Source organism: Manacus vitellinus, unplaced genomic scaffold, assembly GCF_001715985.3.
Source record: "Manacus vitellinus isolate BGI_N305 unplaced genomic scaffold, ASM171598v3 scaffold_14_pilon, whole genome shotgun sequence".
Taxonomy (NCBI): Eukaryota; Metazoa; Chordata; class Aves; order Passeriformes; family Pipridae; genus Manacus; species Manacus vitellinus.
Window position 1 is genome coordinate 11,169,093 of NW_021939063.1, and position 16,945 is coordinate 11,186,037.

The 16,945-nt window shown below is 50.5% G+C and overlaps 1 protein-coding gene across 2 annotated transcripts in view; it reads right to left on the reverse strand.

The window, feature by feature from the left end:
• Nucleotides 1-544: 544 nt before the first annotated feature.
• PLXNA1 (plexin A1) overlaps nucleotides 545-16,945 on the reverse strand; it is a 105,137-nt gene continuing 88,736 nt past the window's right edge. For both annotated transcript variants that reach the window (XM_018068461.3, XM_018068460.3), the window contains exons 24-31: nucleotides 16,444-16,603; nucleotides 15,817-15,920; nucleotides 15,286-15,382; nucleotides 14,420-14,610; nucleotides 13,374-13,543; nucleotides 11,454-11,666; nucleotides 8,288-8,438; nucleotides 545-4,926 (exon numbers count right to left, since the gene is read on the reverse strand). In XM_018068461.3, the coding sequence (XP_017923950.1) occupies nucleotides 4,831-4,926; nucleotides 8,288-8,438; nucleotides 11,454-11,666; nucleotides 13,374-13,543; nucleotides 14,420-14,610; nucleotides 15,286-15,382; nucleotides 15,817-15,920; nucleotides 16,444-16,603 (1,182 nt within the window). In that variant the 3' untranslated portion in view covers nucleotides 545-4,830. The remainder of the gene's footprint in view (nucleotides 4,927-8,287; nucleotides 8,439-11,453; nucleotides 11,667-13,373; nucleotides 13,544-14,419; nucleotides 14,611-15,285; nucleotides 15,383-15,816; nucleotides 15,921-16,443; nucleotides 16,604-16,945) is intronic.

Below are 16,945 nucleotides of genomic sequence, written 5' to 3' on the forward strand. Positions count from 1 at the left end.
TTATGACCCTGTGGAAGGAAGGACCAGGATGTGTCCAAGAGGCAGAAGGGAAGCTGTCCCAGCCCCAGTCGGCTCCTGTGGACCCCAGAGAGCAGCAGAATAGTCGGGCAGGTATTTGCCTCTTGCAGCATAGAGGGTTCAGCTCCTCTGCCTCTGATCAGCAGCTCTGAACACTTTGAAAGGCAAAGAGTGAAATCAAAGGCAAAGAGTGAAATCAAACAGTTTAAAACAATTTAACGTGAGCAACCCAGGAAAGGGGTTGATGGAGAAGCCCACTCCAATCCCACACACATCAACCACCCAAATCCCCCTGTGAGCATCCAGAGCAGCCCCCACAGCTGCTTTTGGAGGTGTAACAACCACAGTTTGGGGTCCCCACACCCACACATACACCCAGCAGCCCAAGGTGATGCTGGTCCATCCTGATGCCATTTTGCATCATGCCCTCCTGGCACAGCCACAGATTTGTCCACTGCTCCCAGGAACCCAAAGGTGCTTGGTCTTCCCACCCACATCACCCCCAAAAACACAGCAAAACACCAGCTTTAGCAAAAATGTTTAATCTCTCCTTGATGCGTGTGTTTATTTACAAGTACTAAATCTGAAGAACATTAAAATAGGAAATAGCAGGATATTTACACGATCAAAGGGCGCTTGACCAGCTGCGCTGGCCTGTTGCTTCAAGTCTGAAACAATCACAGAAAGGGAATCAGGACTCCGGTGTTTGATTTTTTTTTATTCCCCACTTAATTTTTTTAAACTACTAGAATTCTCTGCCTCTCACTGGGTCCGCCTTAGGTTCCCCCCTGCTTTCTTAAAGGACAGCTTGTTGTGCGCTTTGGTCAGGAGCAGGTGAGCCCAGGGGAGTCCCGCCACCTGTCCCCCTGCTCCCTGTCCCCAGGCTGGGGCCAGCCCCGGGGATGACACCGGGCTCCTGCTGAGGGGAACACTTCCTGGCCGCACTTTTTTTAAACCCAAACTGAAGAGAAAAGGCAATGTGAGCAGGAAGGGACCCCCTTGCTGCAGCGGTGGGGGATCAGCCTGCAGGGTCCAGCTGCCTCTGACAGCGGTGGGCAGAGCAGGAGCACCCAGAAACACAGGCTCAGGGCAGGGGATGCTTCTTTGTCTCACCCCCTTTTGGGGCATGGGCAAGACCACTGGCAAGAGGAGTCCTGCAAATGCTTCCCAGCTTCTCCCCACCTTTCCCCGTTATGAGGCAAGGTTTGATGGGGTCGGCCAGCCCGGCTCTGCCCCTCGCCAGGCTGGGGGCGAAGGAGGACGGGCAGGCTGCCTGGCACAATTAAGGACGCTGGGCATCACACAAAAGGCAAAGGTAGCACCAAGAAGTGCCAGAGGCTGCGGGCAGCACTGCAATGCCCCCTCGCCGACCACCACCCTCCCTGTAAGAGGCAGCAAGGGGAACCTGCAGGGGTGGGGAGGTGCTGTGAGATCCTTGGTGGACCAAACCGCAGACACCCCAAAGCTTTCCAGGAGGAAATCAAGGGGAATCGATCCCTGGGACCACACTACGGGTACCCAGCATCACCAGGGAGCTGGAAGAGCCAGGTTACAGCACTAGGGGAGCCCAGAAAGCACAGCCACACCATGGCACTGTTAGCATGACCTCTCCAGAAGCTTCTCCACTGCCTAAATCTTACTCAGACCCACAACGGCCAAAAAACTTGCCTGTCCCTCTAGCCTGGCCAAGGGAGCACCCACAACATTGCTGCTGGGAAAGCAACAGGCTAATAGACCCTCCACAATTAACAGTGCTTCCAGCCCTCTTTGTCGAAAAGGAAATTTTCAGGGAGATGCTCTTAAGAAACACATCTCCATCCCCTACAATCACCAACAGGGAGGTCCCACCATTCCCTGTCAATCACCACAAAACCCATGAGTTTGGTTCCTTCAGCAGCAATCGAAGCTCCCCAGGATGCCCTTACCACTGCAACAGGTAGGACCCATGCCAGTCCTGGACAGATACCTCAAGGCAACCACTTCCCTTCCACCAGATCACCATGGCCACCGATGCACAGCTGCCATCCTCCAGGCGATTTCCAGGACCTTCACCAAAGCCACCCAGGCAGCAACGCCAAGAGGAAGAAGTTTTGGGCCAATCTTGCACCAAAGGGAGACACAGCCACCCTTCTGCCCCATCGCGGCAGCAGCAAAAACTAGAAAAGACCCCCCCGAGGAGCCCCCAGAGGGTCCTGTCCCACCAGAGCACTCAGGGAGATGCTGGCAGCCAGCAGTGGCCCTGGCACAGGGTGGGTGGGCACACAGCTGTCCTCTAAGGCTCTCCAAGTAACACATTTGAGATGTGTTTTTGCTGCTTCTTTTTTTTTCTTTTGGACAAGGAAGTGACAAATTAATTTCAAACAAAAAAAAATAGATAACAGGTCTAAACAAACCTCTAATATTCAACACTTGCAGTTTTTTTGTTTTATGGGTTTTTTTCTTCTGTTTCTTAAAAAGATCAACTCAGACTAAAATCTAGCACAGTCATGCAACAGCCCACAGCTCTCAGAAATCCAGCGACAGCTCATGGTTCGTAGGTTTGGGAAACAATTATTAAATCCTTTTCAAACATAGTTTTGCTGTTGTGGTTGGGTTTTTTCGTCATTGTTTTTTTTTCTTTTTCTTTTTTTTAATCGGTATCTTCTCTCCTTTCCCTCCTTATTAAAACAAAACAAAACCAAACAAAATTACAACGTAATGAGAGATGTGCAGGCTTCAAACAATTGTTCTGCATGGTGAGAAAGGCATGGAAGTTCCTTCCAGACCATTTGGTATCCTTTTTTTATCTTTTTTTTTTGCAGTTGTCATTTGTTTTGTTTTAACTGGCTGTGTAAATTCATCTTGTATTTATATCGGTTCGATTCTCCTTCAGTTAACTATACAGCACCCCACTGGGGCACGAGAATTAGATTGTAACCACATATATATATATACACACTTTTATTATTTTTTTTTAATTAAAAACTTCATTATTTCTCCCTCTCCCCCCCTTAACTCGTGATTTAAGGGAATGGACAGAAATCAGCTGGGCTTCTTTCCACTTGGATTTTGACAGCCACCCGCTCCTGGCAGAGTGTGGCCCCATGTGCTGTGGCCTGGGCAGCGACGGGAGCTCTCAGTACAGAAAAGGAAAGGGTTCTGCTCATTTTTTTGGAAGTTTTTGGTCTCCTGCTGCCTTCAGGCAGCATTCAGCACCTTTTCATCTCTGGAAAGCACAAACCCGCGAGGAACTGACATTTCGAAGGGGGCAGCTGAGGGAGAGACCTCGGGTCTCCATTGAAGCCCCTGTTGGGGTACAGGCAGCAGGGGGAAGATGGGGTGACAGCAAGGAGAGAAAGGGGGAGAAAGAAGGAAAAGACAGAGAAAGAAAGGTCAGTCTTGGGTGGAAGGTCCTGCACACATTTGGGCTTCCCAGGTGGAAGAGTGGGCAACAGCCTCATGGCAGCCATCATCCCAGTCCCTCCATGGGCTGGTAACCCAGTGGGGTTTGCCGGGGGGATCCCGGTCAGGAGGTGCAGAGGATCTGCCTCCCCTTTCCCGGAGGATCTGGTCTCTTCCCCTACATCAGCACAAAGACGTGATGGGGGAAAAATAAACATAAAGGGGCTTTGTTAAGGCTGCTCCAGTGCCAGGGAATCCATCCCAAAAAGCCAGGTTGGCTCTCCACCAACCTTCCTGACAGCAGGAGCCCCTGCAACTATCCTCTACCCTGCAATCATCCCAGGACAGGCAGGGGCAGGCAGCACTGCCCAGACCACCCCATGGCCACCGAACTAGAAAAACAAGGACAAGCTCAACAAAACACCGACCATCCCTCAGCAATCCCTCAGGATAAAAAAAAAAAAGAGCCTTGGGATCTCCCTTCCTCTCTGATTGTGACCTCCAGAACCACTCAGCAGCATTTAAATAACAGCATCTATTCAGCTAACATAACTCCCACCTTTTTTTTTCTTCATTTTTTTTTTCGCACTAAACAACATTCAAATAAAACATGGCACAGAACATATTTTAGAAATATCAAAGCTCAGGGATTTCTCCCTTTCCTGCCCACCCCTACTGCCCCCACCCCCAAATCTCCCCAGCATCAGTCAGTCCTTGAGCTTATCTTTTAAAACCATTTTTGTTAGTTCATTGCAAAAAATTTAGAATATTTCCCCCCCCATTTTTTGTTATAATTTTTTCCTTTAAATTAAAAATTTTGTTTCTCTTGTGTAAATTGTGCAAATATAGCAGTTAACACTAGTGGCAGAAGGCCAGAGAGAGAGAGAGACAGAAGGGGGAAGAGACAGAAAAAGAGAGAGGAGGAGGAGGAGAGGGGGTGGACAGCTGGGGGGAAGGAAGGGAGAGCAAGTCAAGTACAGTAAAAATAGGAAGCCCACCACCCTCCCTTCACCAAAGTAACAACAACATCCAAACGCCATCCTAGAAAGCCCCGCGGTCCTGACCCTCCTTCCTTGTGGGCTCAGGGGCTCTGCCCAGGCAAGGGATGCCCAGCAGGTCCATGGGGCAGGCGACCCCCCTTCTCCTCTTCCCGGCATCGCCTCTCTGCAAGGTCCCTGCTTCATCCCGGTTGGACTGGGGGGGTTTGTTTGTGGGTCAGGGAGTTCTATCGACGTTGCTGCTGCCGTCGGGATTTGTTTGTAGTTCTTTCCGCTAAAGCGCGAGGTTTCCTTGTTTGTTCGTGGGAAGCGTGCGGAGGCTCCCGCGGGTCCGGCCGGTCCCAGCCCCAAAGTCTTGTGCCCGCGGCTGCGCTGGCCGGCCCTCCCTCCTGCCGCCTCCGCCGCCCGGGACGCTGGCACCGCCGCCGCCTTCTCAGCTGCTTAAGGCCATTGTGTCGATCGCCTGCTCCAGCTTACTCCTCAGCCGCTGCCTCCGGGCCTGCTCGTCCTTCTCCAATGCAGCTAAAATCTAGGGAGAGAGGGGAAAAGAGAGGGTGAGCAGATGCCCACCTACCCAAAGCGGCTCCTTGTTGCCCGCTGGCTCTTTGACAGCGTCAGAGCATGGGGATGTGACCCCACGGGAAGCAGTGCACATTTGTTCTTGTCCCCTGTGGAGCCAGGAAGGGCCAAAGGAGGTGTGAAGTGGAGGACATGGCTTTGAGTGGTGCCACCCCACAGACCCAGGCCACTGGGGCCCCCAAGGGGCTGCAGTAACACCAGGGACCTGCCTGACAATAACAAGAAGGCAATTTGCATGTGGGGAAGTGAAGAAAACATTGGAGGGTGAACCCCAAACCCAAGCAAACACCATGTCTGTGACTTAACAGTCCTTTAATGCCTTAGGGAAGCAGCGGTTGTGTTTGAGAGACCACAGTCAAGCCATGAAGTAGTTCCATGAGCACAAAAAGACAAAATCCACACAGTTTCAGCTACCCAAAGTGGTAAAACCCTGCTCATCTCTTCCCCAAGGTGGACAACTGGGGGGCACTGGGGTGATGGAGGGGGACATCAGATGGATGCACCGGCAAAGCCTGGGAGCCCTCAGTCCTGTTCAAGGGGTGCACCCACACACACTTGAGCATGACGTTCCTCCCTTGAAATCCTCTTTCCCTAAACAAGCTGTTGGCCATGATGATAGATCACAGGGTGGAGGGATGGTCCCCTGCCCTGGGCTGGATGTGGCTGTGCCCCCAGGGCTGGGGAAGGACTGGCAGCAGCAGAAGGGTGGAGGATAAGGCTCAGAGTGGGGAGAAGGGAGTAATGAAGTGTAAAACGAAGGGGCAGTTGCCCTCCCAGCAGCCAGAAGTCTCGTCTCACTAACATCATGCCAGCAGAGCAGAAAAGCTGATTTAAAAAAACAAACCTGACAGAAATCTCATCTCCTTGGGTGAGCTAGTTGAGAGAGCAAATTTTTTGCAATTAAATATCAAGGCATCCATCAAAGGGGACTTGATTAACCATTTCATTGGCTGCATAATTGGAAACAAACTGTTGTATAATTAATAGACTTACTAGGAGGCAGGCAAAGTCCATCAGGAGCCCTACAGGTAACTTCTTAATGGGGAATCAGCTCCTTTTGATTAAGAGCTGCTGCAGCGCTGGCAAGTTGTGAAGCAGTGGGCAGGGCATGCTGAGCAGCACCCACCACACTGCCACAACCAGCCTCTGGCCACCAGCAGACTGGTTCTGCCCCAGGCTTACTGGGGCAGGACCAGGCTGGTCCCTGTCTCCTGAGGCAATAAGAGATGCCAGAAGAGGAATCTCTTCCCAAAAGAAAAGGGAAAGCTGCATCTCAGCACCGGCATCAGCTCCCGCGGAGGGAAAATTCACTAGCAAGAGCCGAGCACATGTGATTTACCACCACTAGCAGCAACAACCCAGGGCAGCAGCTGGACTGGCAAGAACTCATAGATTCTGCCACAAACCTGCTACTGGGGACACTCCTCCCCATCAATCTCCATAGAAGCTCTCAGCCCTCACACTACACACTGAGCAAAATACCTACAATGACAGTCACGCAGAAACCAAAACCCCACATGCCTGAAAGTTGCCCGAGCTGGAACCAAATGAGATTGGTCTGAGAAGTGGAAGAGGAGCCTATTCCCCCTGCCTGCCTCCTCTGCCTCTCCCAAAAAGAGGGCTGTGTATCCTGGGATGCTGAGGCGTCAAAAGATTCCCAAACTGTCCACTCATTTATCTGCTCATCTTATCTCAGCCTTACGGAAAAAATGAAGTCAAAGAAAACCTGTGCCGAGCGTAGAGAGACCCAGGTTTGTCACCTGCTGTAAGGAGCCAGGACCACTGATTACCAAGATGCAAGTACCCAAATGAAAATTAATTATGATTTTCATTCACAGCCAATGACAGCATATTATTGCACTGAACAACAGGAAAAATTATTCTCTCCCATTTTGCATCAAAGAGGGTGCAATCGGGCTGCATATAATTGTGCTTAATGAATGAAAACAAACAAAGGGAACAGCTGCGATTTATTAATCCCATTACAAATAATAAAAGAAGTTCCTGAGAGCTGTGAACACACTTGTGATGCTTGGAGAGCAGGCAACAGCAAGACACTCAACAGATGTCAGATTGCCATTAGTGCGCAAGAAGAGGACCCGAACCCCTAAAGAGCAGCTTATTAATACCACGTGGTCCCCTCACACAGACCCTTCCCTGCTCTCACCCAGGGCTTGGGGGACTTTCAACCTGGAGGAAGCAAGCACTCAATGATGGCTGAGGAATGATGGCTGTCCCACAGCAGATTTTTATGGATGACTCATCACACAGAGGTACGGAGGCCACCTGGATGTGCCATCAGAAGTAGTTTAAGGAGCAGCATAAAGGTCCCACCAGTGTGGTCATCAGTACATGGTCACCATCTCCATGGTGACAACCACACAGCACCTTCCCAAGCACCAGGGTTTCTTCCCATCCCTGTAGGAAAGCCAGGACCTCCTCCTCCCTCCTGTAGAGCACCTGGCTCCACAGGCCTTTGGCCCATGATCTCAGTGCTGACCTTAAACCCAGAGGCCAGGTCTGCTACAACCTGCCTGTGGACTCCCTAAATTCACACCTCAAAGAGGCTCTGGGAGAAGCCTCTCAGGACTCTTGCATGGTACAACAGGGACCCTGGTTCCTTTCCTGTCTTTCTCCAAGTGGGGAAATGTTCTGGTACTCTGTCACTTAAATAAGCCACCATTCAAACGTAGTCATCAAACCCCTTTATTGGGACAATAAAACCTGTACTATCCTGCTATATGTATAAATCTACATTTTACTGTAGTTACATATTTTATTGTTTTAATAAGATGTGGGGTGTAGATCTGAACAATGCTTTAAGGAATTAATTTGTATAAATTACAACAGAGGGGTTTTAAACCATCCTTACTGATATTCACAAAACAAGCACTGACGAGACCACCATGTCCTCTAGCTTCCCTGGGGAGTGGAGCTAAACACCACTTTTACAGTTCCACAGTGTTGATACCTCCCTCCATGGTGCCAGATTGGTGGCAGTGGATAGGGGAGGCATGCTGAGATAATGCCACGAAGTCTGCAGCCTCGTGGAGCTCGTGTGCCAAATGTGTAGAAAAATAGGTGTTTCCCACATTACTCACTGCAGAAAATGTGGAGAATGAAGCGCTGTCTACCCCAGCACCTGCCTTCATGACTCCCAAACCTTTTCTTTTCCACCAGCTCAAGCACAAATATGGACTACGTTATTATCCTGCATTTCATGGTGTGTTTTTCTATAAGAAAAAGCAGGGGACTGCAGACACAAGGACGAAGTTGCAGCCCAGGCCTGACTCCGCATCGCCACATCTTACCTCGTCCTTGTACTTGGTGATGTAGGAATAGATCTCGTGCAGCGCGCTCATGCTGTTGAACTGGCTGAGGTGTAACCGCGACTGCTCCGCCAGGTACGCACTCATGTCCTGGTCACTGATCGCTGGCATTTTAGCTATATCTGCATAATATCTGCAAGGCAGGAACAGAAGAGTGGGTCAGAGATAGGGATGGGCAAAAGAGGACGTGTCCCTGCCGCAATGCTTGCTGAGAACAGCCACTGCAGAGGCAAGTGAAGAGCATCTTGCCTCCAAGTGGTGACACACCACGATCACCCATTATAACACCGTTGCTCAACGAGGTCTCTGAGCGCTCCATGGAGCAGTCAGCATCATTAGAACATGCTCCTGATGGAACAGCGCCCAGCCCAGTCAAGCCCAACTCCTCTTACCATGCTGGGAAGCCCAGAGATGCTGCTCTGAAGGATTTCCCAACCTCTCCTAAACTACACATTTTTCCTCCTTCCCATCCCATTGGCACGTTTAGCCACCAAAGTGCATACACCAGGACTCTCCACACCTGCAGCAACACTCAAGGCTTTGTTACCACTCTCCTAAGGTCACTGTGTTGCTAACAATGCCCCTTTGCTTTCCATTAAATATTAGGGGTGTGAACACAAGACAAGGTCACATCCCGCCCTTGCAGCAATACATGCATGGTGGTAGTGGAAAAATATCCAACAGGATGTTCATCACAACCCAAAGAGATCAAAGCTGCAGCAACCCATTGTAGAAGGAGGGTTACACCAAGCACATGCACCAGTGGACTGGCTGCTGAGGTCCTTTTGGAAACCAGGGTTGTGTCCTCAGGCCTCATTTAAAAAGAAACCCTACCCACAGCAAACAAGCCCCGGCTGCTCCCACCACCTGGAAATACAGAGTGCCAGTCTCTCCCAGGTTTGCTGTACTCCTCACGATTCCTCACTCAGTGAAGTTTCTGGTACAGTGATTAGCATCATTAGTGTCATCAGCTGAATGCTGAGATGGAACATGGCTGAAGCACTTGGATAGGAGCAGATGGCAGCAAGACCACTTGAGGAGATGAATATGAGGATTCACTCCACCCCACAGAACTGAACTCAGCTAGTGATAACTACTTGGGCAGTTTTTACAAAGAGGCTCATTCACACCCAGAAAATGATGCAAAAGAAGTTTTAGACACCGCCAGGAGAGCAGTGATCTGAGGTGAGGACCTCTGACAAAACTAGGCATCTGCTACACCCCTAGAGAGATCACCCCAGAACAGCGTCTCCTAGAGCAGCAGTTTTATATTCTGGGTTTTATCATGACATGCAGGATGGGAGGAAACCATCATTTTTCAATACAAGTGTGCATGGCTTGTGTGGACCAAGATTCCAGTCATACCTACCATTTCCAGAGGACACCTAATGTGCCATGACTCCAGCAGCAAGATCCCTTGGGTTTCCCCAGGTTCCCTACCTCCTAAGCCCTCTACTGTGCTGTTCCTGCCTCAGACTGGCAGGATGCCCTGTTTTCAGCTGGTGCCTGAACCATGGCAGCAGACAGACCTGTAGGTGGGACTATCAGTCCCACTCAGCCACCCTCGCACCACTCCCCCGTCCCACCTCTGCAAAGCTTTGTGAAGACAACCATGCCAAAAGCCAGAAATGCTGATTATGCCATAATTCCCTGTAGAGGAGCAGTAGAAGATGTAGTCACCCCCTGCACAGGACATCTCTGCCCCCTGCTCAGCTGCCTCTGGGACCATTCCAAAGGTAAGTGATGGCAGGAACATCTGTCACCAATGAGATCTCCCACTTCCTCCCCAGGGACGCAGCATGCCTAGACCAATGTTTAACTCTGGAATGGTTTTATACCTTTTTTCCTCCAGGTACACATAAAGAGCTGAATATTTTTGTCATAGAGATAGCAAGGTCAGAGAAATTCACCTTATGAAGCTTGTGATGTTCCTACGGGACCCCACCCCAAAGACCCATCCAGCCCCATGCAAAGAACTTCCTCCTATTACAATGCAGCTCAACTCTCATCTCAGCCATCGTATTTCAGGGACATCATCTCTTCTGATCCAAGCCCTATCTTCCTCAAGGGAAGAAGCCTGTCTTTGTAACTGCCTGCAAAGCAGCAGGCATGCCAATGGCATGACAAAAATATCTGTGTACAAGCAAGTATCCAAACAATGATTTAGGCTACAAAGTCCCATCCTTACAAACTAGAGAATATGATGTTTATTGCTGCCTGGACAGCTTTCATTTGGTTCATTCTGTATTCAGTCAAAATGCTGAAAAAAGGAAGGGTACTCAGTTAAGGGAAAAAAAAAAAAAGGCACCATCTTTAACCCAGCACATCACCACAAGGAAAAAGTTGCATCAGCATCCTGCAATCTGCCATTTTTTAAGTTTTATGAAGTTCCACTTCACAACATTTTAACAGTAGCTCTATTTGGAGGGCTTTGGAGGACATCTAGGTTTCTCTCCCAAAAGGATAAAGCTAAACACAGCGTTATGCCTGAGTGCATCAATTTGCAATCAGTAGCATTCAAACCCTGCACCTTTAACATTGCATTAATTCAGCGGGACAGGGGGATGTCTCTCATCAGCTCAACAGGGAAGGTGGAGGGTGTCAAAAGGAGTCAGGGAACCTGCTCCTCTCCCTGCTCCTCAGCACAGAGACAGCAGCCTGAGCACTGCCTCAGAGCATGTACTCTCATCAGGATCCCAGGTGACATGTACTGACAGATGAGAGAAGGGAAATGATAATTTTCAAGCATTTCAGCAAAACCTGCATGTATTGTAATGGTATGAAAAAGGCACTTCTCTAGTCCAAGGCTGACTTTTCATTGCTCTTCGAAAGCAACCAAGGGAGGTGTTGGTAATTCCCTAGCACAGACCAAGTTTTTACAACAAAAAACATTAGACAACCTAAAAGTGGAGGTTGCTTTTAGCAACCCTTAAGCAAGTCATAAACAGCTCTGTCAAACAGGCATTGCAAACTCATTTCAGGAGACAATCATGAGAAAGCATCAACAACGGGATCACCTTCCACAAGTACAGTCCTTCTTCAGACAGTTGCCAAGAGGAGCCCTCCCAACAACACAAGTCCCTACATTCACGAACATCCATTGTAATTCCCCCAGGTGAAGCAAGGAGCTGTTGCCAACTCTACTCACCTTTCTACCCAGCTCTTGTAGTTGGGGATGTCCTTGGCATACAGTAGTTTGTTGGAGGGAGAGTCTTTTCCTAGCTTGTGCTCAGAAGTTGAGCAGGAGTCCATGAATGTCTGAGCCACCACGGATAGGCAGGCATCAGTAATACTGTTCTTGTGAATGTCGAACACAAACTGGGGGTTCTTAATCACATTCACCCAAAAACGTAGAGGTAGACTGAGGGATGAAGGAAACAGGAGTCAGCACCTGAATCAAGCCCTGCAGGGCAGCTGGCACATACATGCAACTCCAGTCGTGGAGAACGAGCTCCCCATGACCCAGAACTGGGTAGGTTGCTTTTCCCAGCACTCCAGGGATGCAAACATCCTGGGTAAATGGCCATTCCCCTCTGCCCAACCCCACAAGGCCATAGTTCTCCATGAAAAGGTTCCTCAGCACTGCCAACATCTCCGAAGGCAAACCAGGACAGTGCAGATCTGTGGTTTCTCCAAGGATTCACTCACACTGAAGAGACCTTGCTGAGCCCATGGGTTTAACCAAGCCCAGTCCCCTTCTCTCACATCAATAATCCCTTCGAAGGCACTGTGTGGCATTTCACACATCTCCCATGTCGGAGGAGGGAGTTAACTGGACTCCTCAAGGGACTCATTAGCACATTTAACACCAGAGGAGAATTTAGGCAGCCTTAGAAGCTGGAAATAAAGCTCTCAGCTGTAAAGGCAAGAGTGGGTCTTCTGGCGAGCCACTGACTGGATGTTTCCTGCATACTGACACACATGCCACCCTCCACGGCACTGTTTCCCAATTCTGCTGTCCCTCTCCTCTCCCAGGAGCATCTCAGAGCCTCCCCCATCAGAAAGCCTCTCTGCTCTGTCATCCCCCAGCACCTACACTCAGCAAATGCTTTTATCTAAGACAAAACACACTTCGTTCCCCAGGACTTTCCTAATGAGGGTACTGGGTGCATGTACATATTTCATTTGTGAAGGGAATGGCCTGGAGAAATTAGCTCCACACGTCGAATTAGCGCCCAGAGATAAGCACAGGCATTAGTATGCAGGAGCTTTCGTGCCCAGCCCCTGAAGAGCGGGGCTTTTTTTTTTCCTCCCTTGCCTTTCACTCCTTCTTTTAATATAGGAAGCCGAGTTATAAATCAGTTCCAAGCACTTCCGCGCTCTCACATCTCCATTTAAAAATGTTTCTTTTCCTGCCCTGCTAATTGCAAACAGTTACCGAACTACACAAAAGCAATTTGGCTGCAATTTAACAAATGCCAGACACGGGAACTTAGGTACCCATCTCCAATCATGGCAAGATCAGAGAGATAAAATCAGTGAGGCAGCAGAAATGAAAAATGCCAAGGGGGGCTGCAGAGCCAACGCCTGCTGGAGCCCTGGCCCCAGCACAGCACCCACGGAGGGCTCCTCAGCTGCTCCGCCCTGCTTTTCAGCCAGTGATTAGCAGAGCCGAGGGGCTGGCTCTGAGGGCAAGGCTAGGGAGGATGTGTACTCGGCTTTGTGCTGACTTTGTTAGGGCACGCTCGGCTGACTGACAGGAAGGAGTGTGGAAACACCTTCAGGACAGTGGTGATGAGAACTGGGACTGGCATCCCCAGAGGAGCCCGGAGGACTGAGAAGGCCAAGGTGAGAAGGAAACAGAGCTGCTGTGGTCCTCAGCAACTGCAGCCATCAGGGGGAGCGTGGTGCCTGGGATTTGGGGATGGAAGGGCTGAGGGAGCATTGCATTCCTGGGATTTTTTCTGATGAACGAAGGCATGCAAAGGATTTACCCACACCCGAAATACAGATATATGGGCCTTTCTTGTCCTGGATCATTTCCAGGTACATATTTCCGCTCCCCATGGGAGGGATTGGACACTGTGATGTTAGGTTCCCTCCCCATCCCACTGTCCCTCTCCATTACCAGTTACTCTTCCAGGTGTGCCTGACATCATAATCATTGATCTGATGCTTATCAGCCTGTTCATCCAGGAAATCAAACATGTATTTGATGGCGAGGGGCAGCGCGCTCCCACGGTGAGCTGTGCTGAAGATGGTCTCAAACAGGTCATCCACGAATTTCTGCAAAGTGCCCTGAAGAGGAGAACGAGAGAAGGGCTGCTCAGCAACACCCAGAACCAACAGAGAGGTGTGTCTTTAAGTAATGGCGACCTCTAAACCAATTTCACTTCTATTCCTACACCTGGAATAGCAGCACAATACAGTCTGTGTAACCCTACTGGTTCTCAGTGATTTATACTGGAAAATAAACACTGCAATGATGAGGTGTCTCCTTCACTGTATTATCTGTAATGCTAAAAGCATACAAATAAAAACACAATACAGAGCAAAAACCAAGTGAATGTGGTCTTTTTTGGGTCCCATTAGGATACCCAAGAACTGACAACAGAAATCACCAAAAAAGCCCTCGTCCCATGAGGCAGGGAACCAAGTCGCTGAGCCCAGTCTCTGCAGTCCTGAGCCAGTATCTTCAGCACAGCCCTCTGATCCTCTCTAGGAACATTTCAGACACATAGCACCTACTCAGCACTGGAAAAGGTTTGTATGTACTGAATCAAGGGGAACCTGCTGTGAGGCCAAATGCCCAGGTAATTACCCTTCCCACATTTCTGCACCAATTCTGCACTTTTTCCCAAACACCAAAGAAGATGAAGTACCTGTCCCAAGGCATCTCTGCTTTGCAGACCAGCAGCTGCTCACAGATACAAAAACACCAAAGGGTGCAAAAAGCAAATAGGAATATCCACTCAAGGGATATTCACCGAAGGTTTTGACACACAAAACCATCATCTCCAGCTCAGGAAAGAGACTAACAGAGCAGCTCCTCCCGTGCGGGAGCAGGCAGCTAATAAAAAAGTAGTGCTTACCACTTTTGGACAGTGCAAATCACTACCCTTCCCCACCCAGACTGCAAAAGCCAGGCAGCAGCTCTGTGCCTCTGGACCATACCTTGGTTGCTAACAGACGGGTCAGGTAGATTTCTGAGACCATCTTGCTGCCCCGGTCGCCCTCCCGCTGGTCCATGTGGTCATGGTTTTTCACCAGGTGCCAGAGCTTGGTGCCGCTCTCCAGGTCAGGGGTGATCATGGGGGTCCGTGAGCGCAAGCTGTCGGGGCTGCTGGCTGTCCTCAGCATGCTCTCTGCAAGCACCAAGCAGAGGAGGATGCTCATACCCTGCCCACCTCTGCCTTGCCACCAGCCCCATTACTCCCCTTCCCTCCACAGAAGCTTTGGGATCCAGCCTCTGCAGCCACCATGGATTGGGAGCTCTGCTGGGACCATCCTCACAGCCTGCTGGGCCACATGCAAGCCTGTCTGATATACAGGGGTCAGAAACACTGCGGAAGGAATTTTTTAGAGTCCTGTCTTGCTCCCAGCACAGAAGTGGCAGGACCACAAATGCCTCCTGCGTCAGTTTGAGCTGACCGCACTATTCCCTTCCAAACCAAGGCTGAAGTACACCTGCCAGCATATTCACTGCAGTCTTCAACTCTGCTCTTTTAAGTGCTAAGTGCCTCTGTGCCTATTTTAATTAGATTTCAGGGGAATAAAAGGGAAGGGATCTCTTAACAGCAGCAATCTCACACGTGTCTTTCTCCCCTGAGTCCGAAACACTGCAAAGAGAGATGGCTCTGGGCACATCCTCTCCCTCTCTAACACCAGAATAAATAGGATGGTGCAGGAGAGCTGGGAGTTTGGAGGACTTTGTTCACATGAGCCACAGTTACAGTCACTTGCCCTGTGCCTTGGTCTGCACGCCCAGCCCAGTGCCAGCTCCCCTGCCAGCCCAGCGGAGGATGCCCCTGTGCGCTCACCGTATCTGCTGAGGGACTTGGTGAAGGTGGAGGAGTTGGAGATGTTGTATGCTGAGTTCTGCTTGGGCACCAGGGCTACCGAGGAGCCATCTGTCACCTGCAGGCAGAGATGGTGTGAGCAGGCTGCTACACTGGAGAGGCATGGGGGGAACAGTCCTGGCACAGGGAGAAACCGGCCCCGGCGGGATGAAGCTATACTGCCACCCATCCCAGGGACATCATCTACAGCAAAGGGGACTGACATACCTCTGCGACAGCTCAGGGGAAGGGGCAGAACAGGAACACACCAGATACTTGGCATGAAAATGGTAAAGTAAGGTCAGAGCTAGAAACAGCCTCTATGAGTCCTGGAGATGCCCCATTTAAAAGGACCATAAATATGGGGCCCAGGCAGGAAAGTGACTGCAGACCTCCTGGCCATGCCTCTGGAGAGCTGAGCCCAGGCCTTGACCAAGCTGAGGAGGGGGAAGAGATGCTCAAGCTCAAAGGAGCTGATGACTGCTCAGAGCTCCCCACCACGACAGCCTTTACCTGGTAGTGGGCCAGGGTGTTCAGCCTCTTCCAGTCATTGTCGATCTTTGTGGTGACATCTTCGTCCTGCAGTATGATCCGGGCCATCCTGCCCTGCCGCCACTCTGTCCCCATGAGGAGAAGGGCTCATGGTTAGCGGGTGACAGGAGCACAAAGCCAAGGAGAGGGTAGGAGCACAGTCTGGGAGCCCTCCAAACCTCTTTTGAACCCCAGGACTGGTGACTATCAATGTGTTGAGCAAATTCAAGTACTCAAGGAAAAGAGCCTGGTGACTGTTTCCTTTGCTTTTCTCCACTGTCCTGTCCCTCCATTAGGAATAAGATTATTGACACTGTTTTCAACTACTGCTGGCCTCCTTGGGCTTCAGACACCTCAAGTCTGCAATCCAGACCACAGCCAGAACCAAGGAGGCTCCTCTCCCCATTCCCTCTACTGGCAGGACCCACACCCTCATACCAGGGCTCCACAAACACAGTCAGTGCCACCAGCACAGCAAAAGTGGACTGAACAAGCACAAATATGCTCCTGTAGGAGACAGATTTTCCTGCCTTGAATAGTTTTTGTGGGACTTCTGCTCTTAGTCACATCCCTGCTCCCCACAGGGCAGTGGCTTGGCTTCTCTCTTACCCAGGTCCATGTCTCCAGCTTTGGGTCGCTGGGAATAGGGCACACCCTTGTAGACAGCATCCAGCAGCTTCTCCTTCACCTGTGTGATGGTGTCACAGTTCAGCACCTTGACAGGGATCTCCGGGGCGTTCTCGTTCTCGGGATTCACGCAGTTGAGGGTCTGCACAGGAGGGGAGGTCAGAAAGGCTCGAGTGAGAGGCTGTGATGCACTGGCTGCAAAGGCAGATCCGAGGACGCGAGGCTAGAGCTGTCTAAAGGTCATGTCTTCTCACCTCCTGTGCTGCTGTGGAGCTGCAGCCACGTGGCACATTCCTGCTCTCCCTTTTTCCTTTCCCCACCTCTCCCTGCCACCCTCAAATCTCCAGCTATTCCCAGAAAGAGAGCACCGTGTCAGTGGAGGAATGCTGGGTCAGCAAACCTCATCTCAATGCACCAAAACCTGTCCAGACTGAGCAATGCCCAGGTACACTCCACTCCCCTCCCGACCCACCCCAGTGAAGAA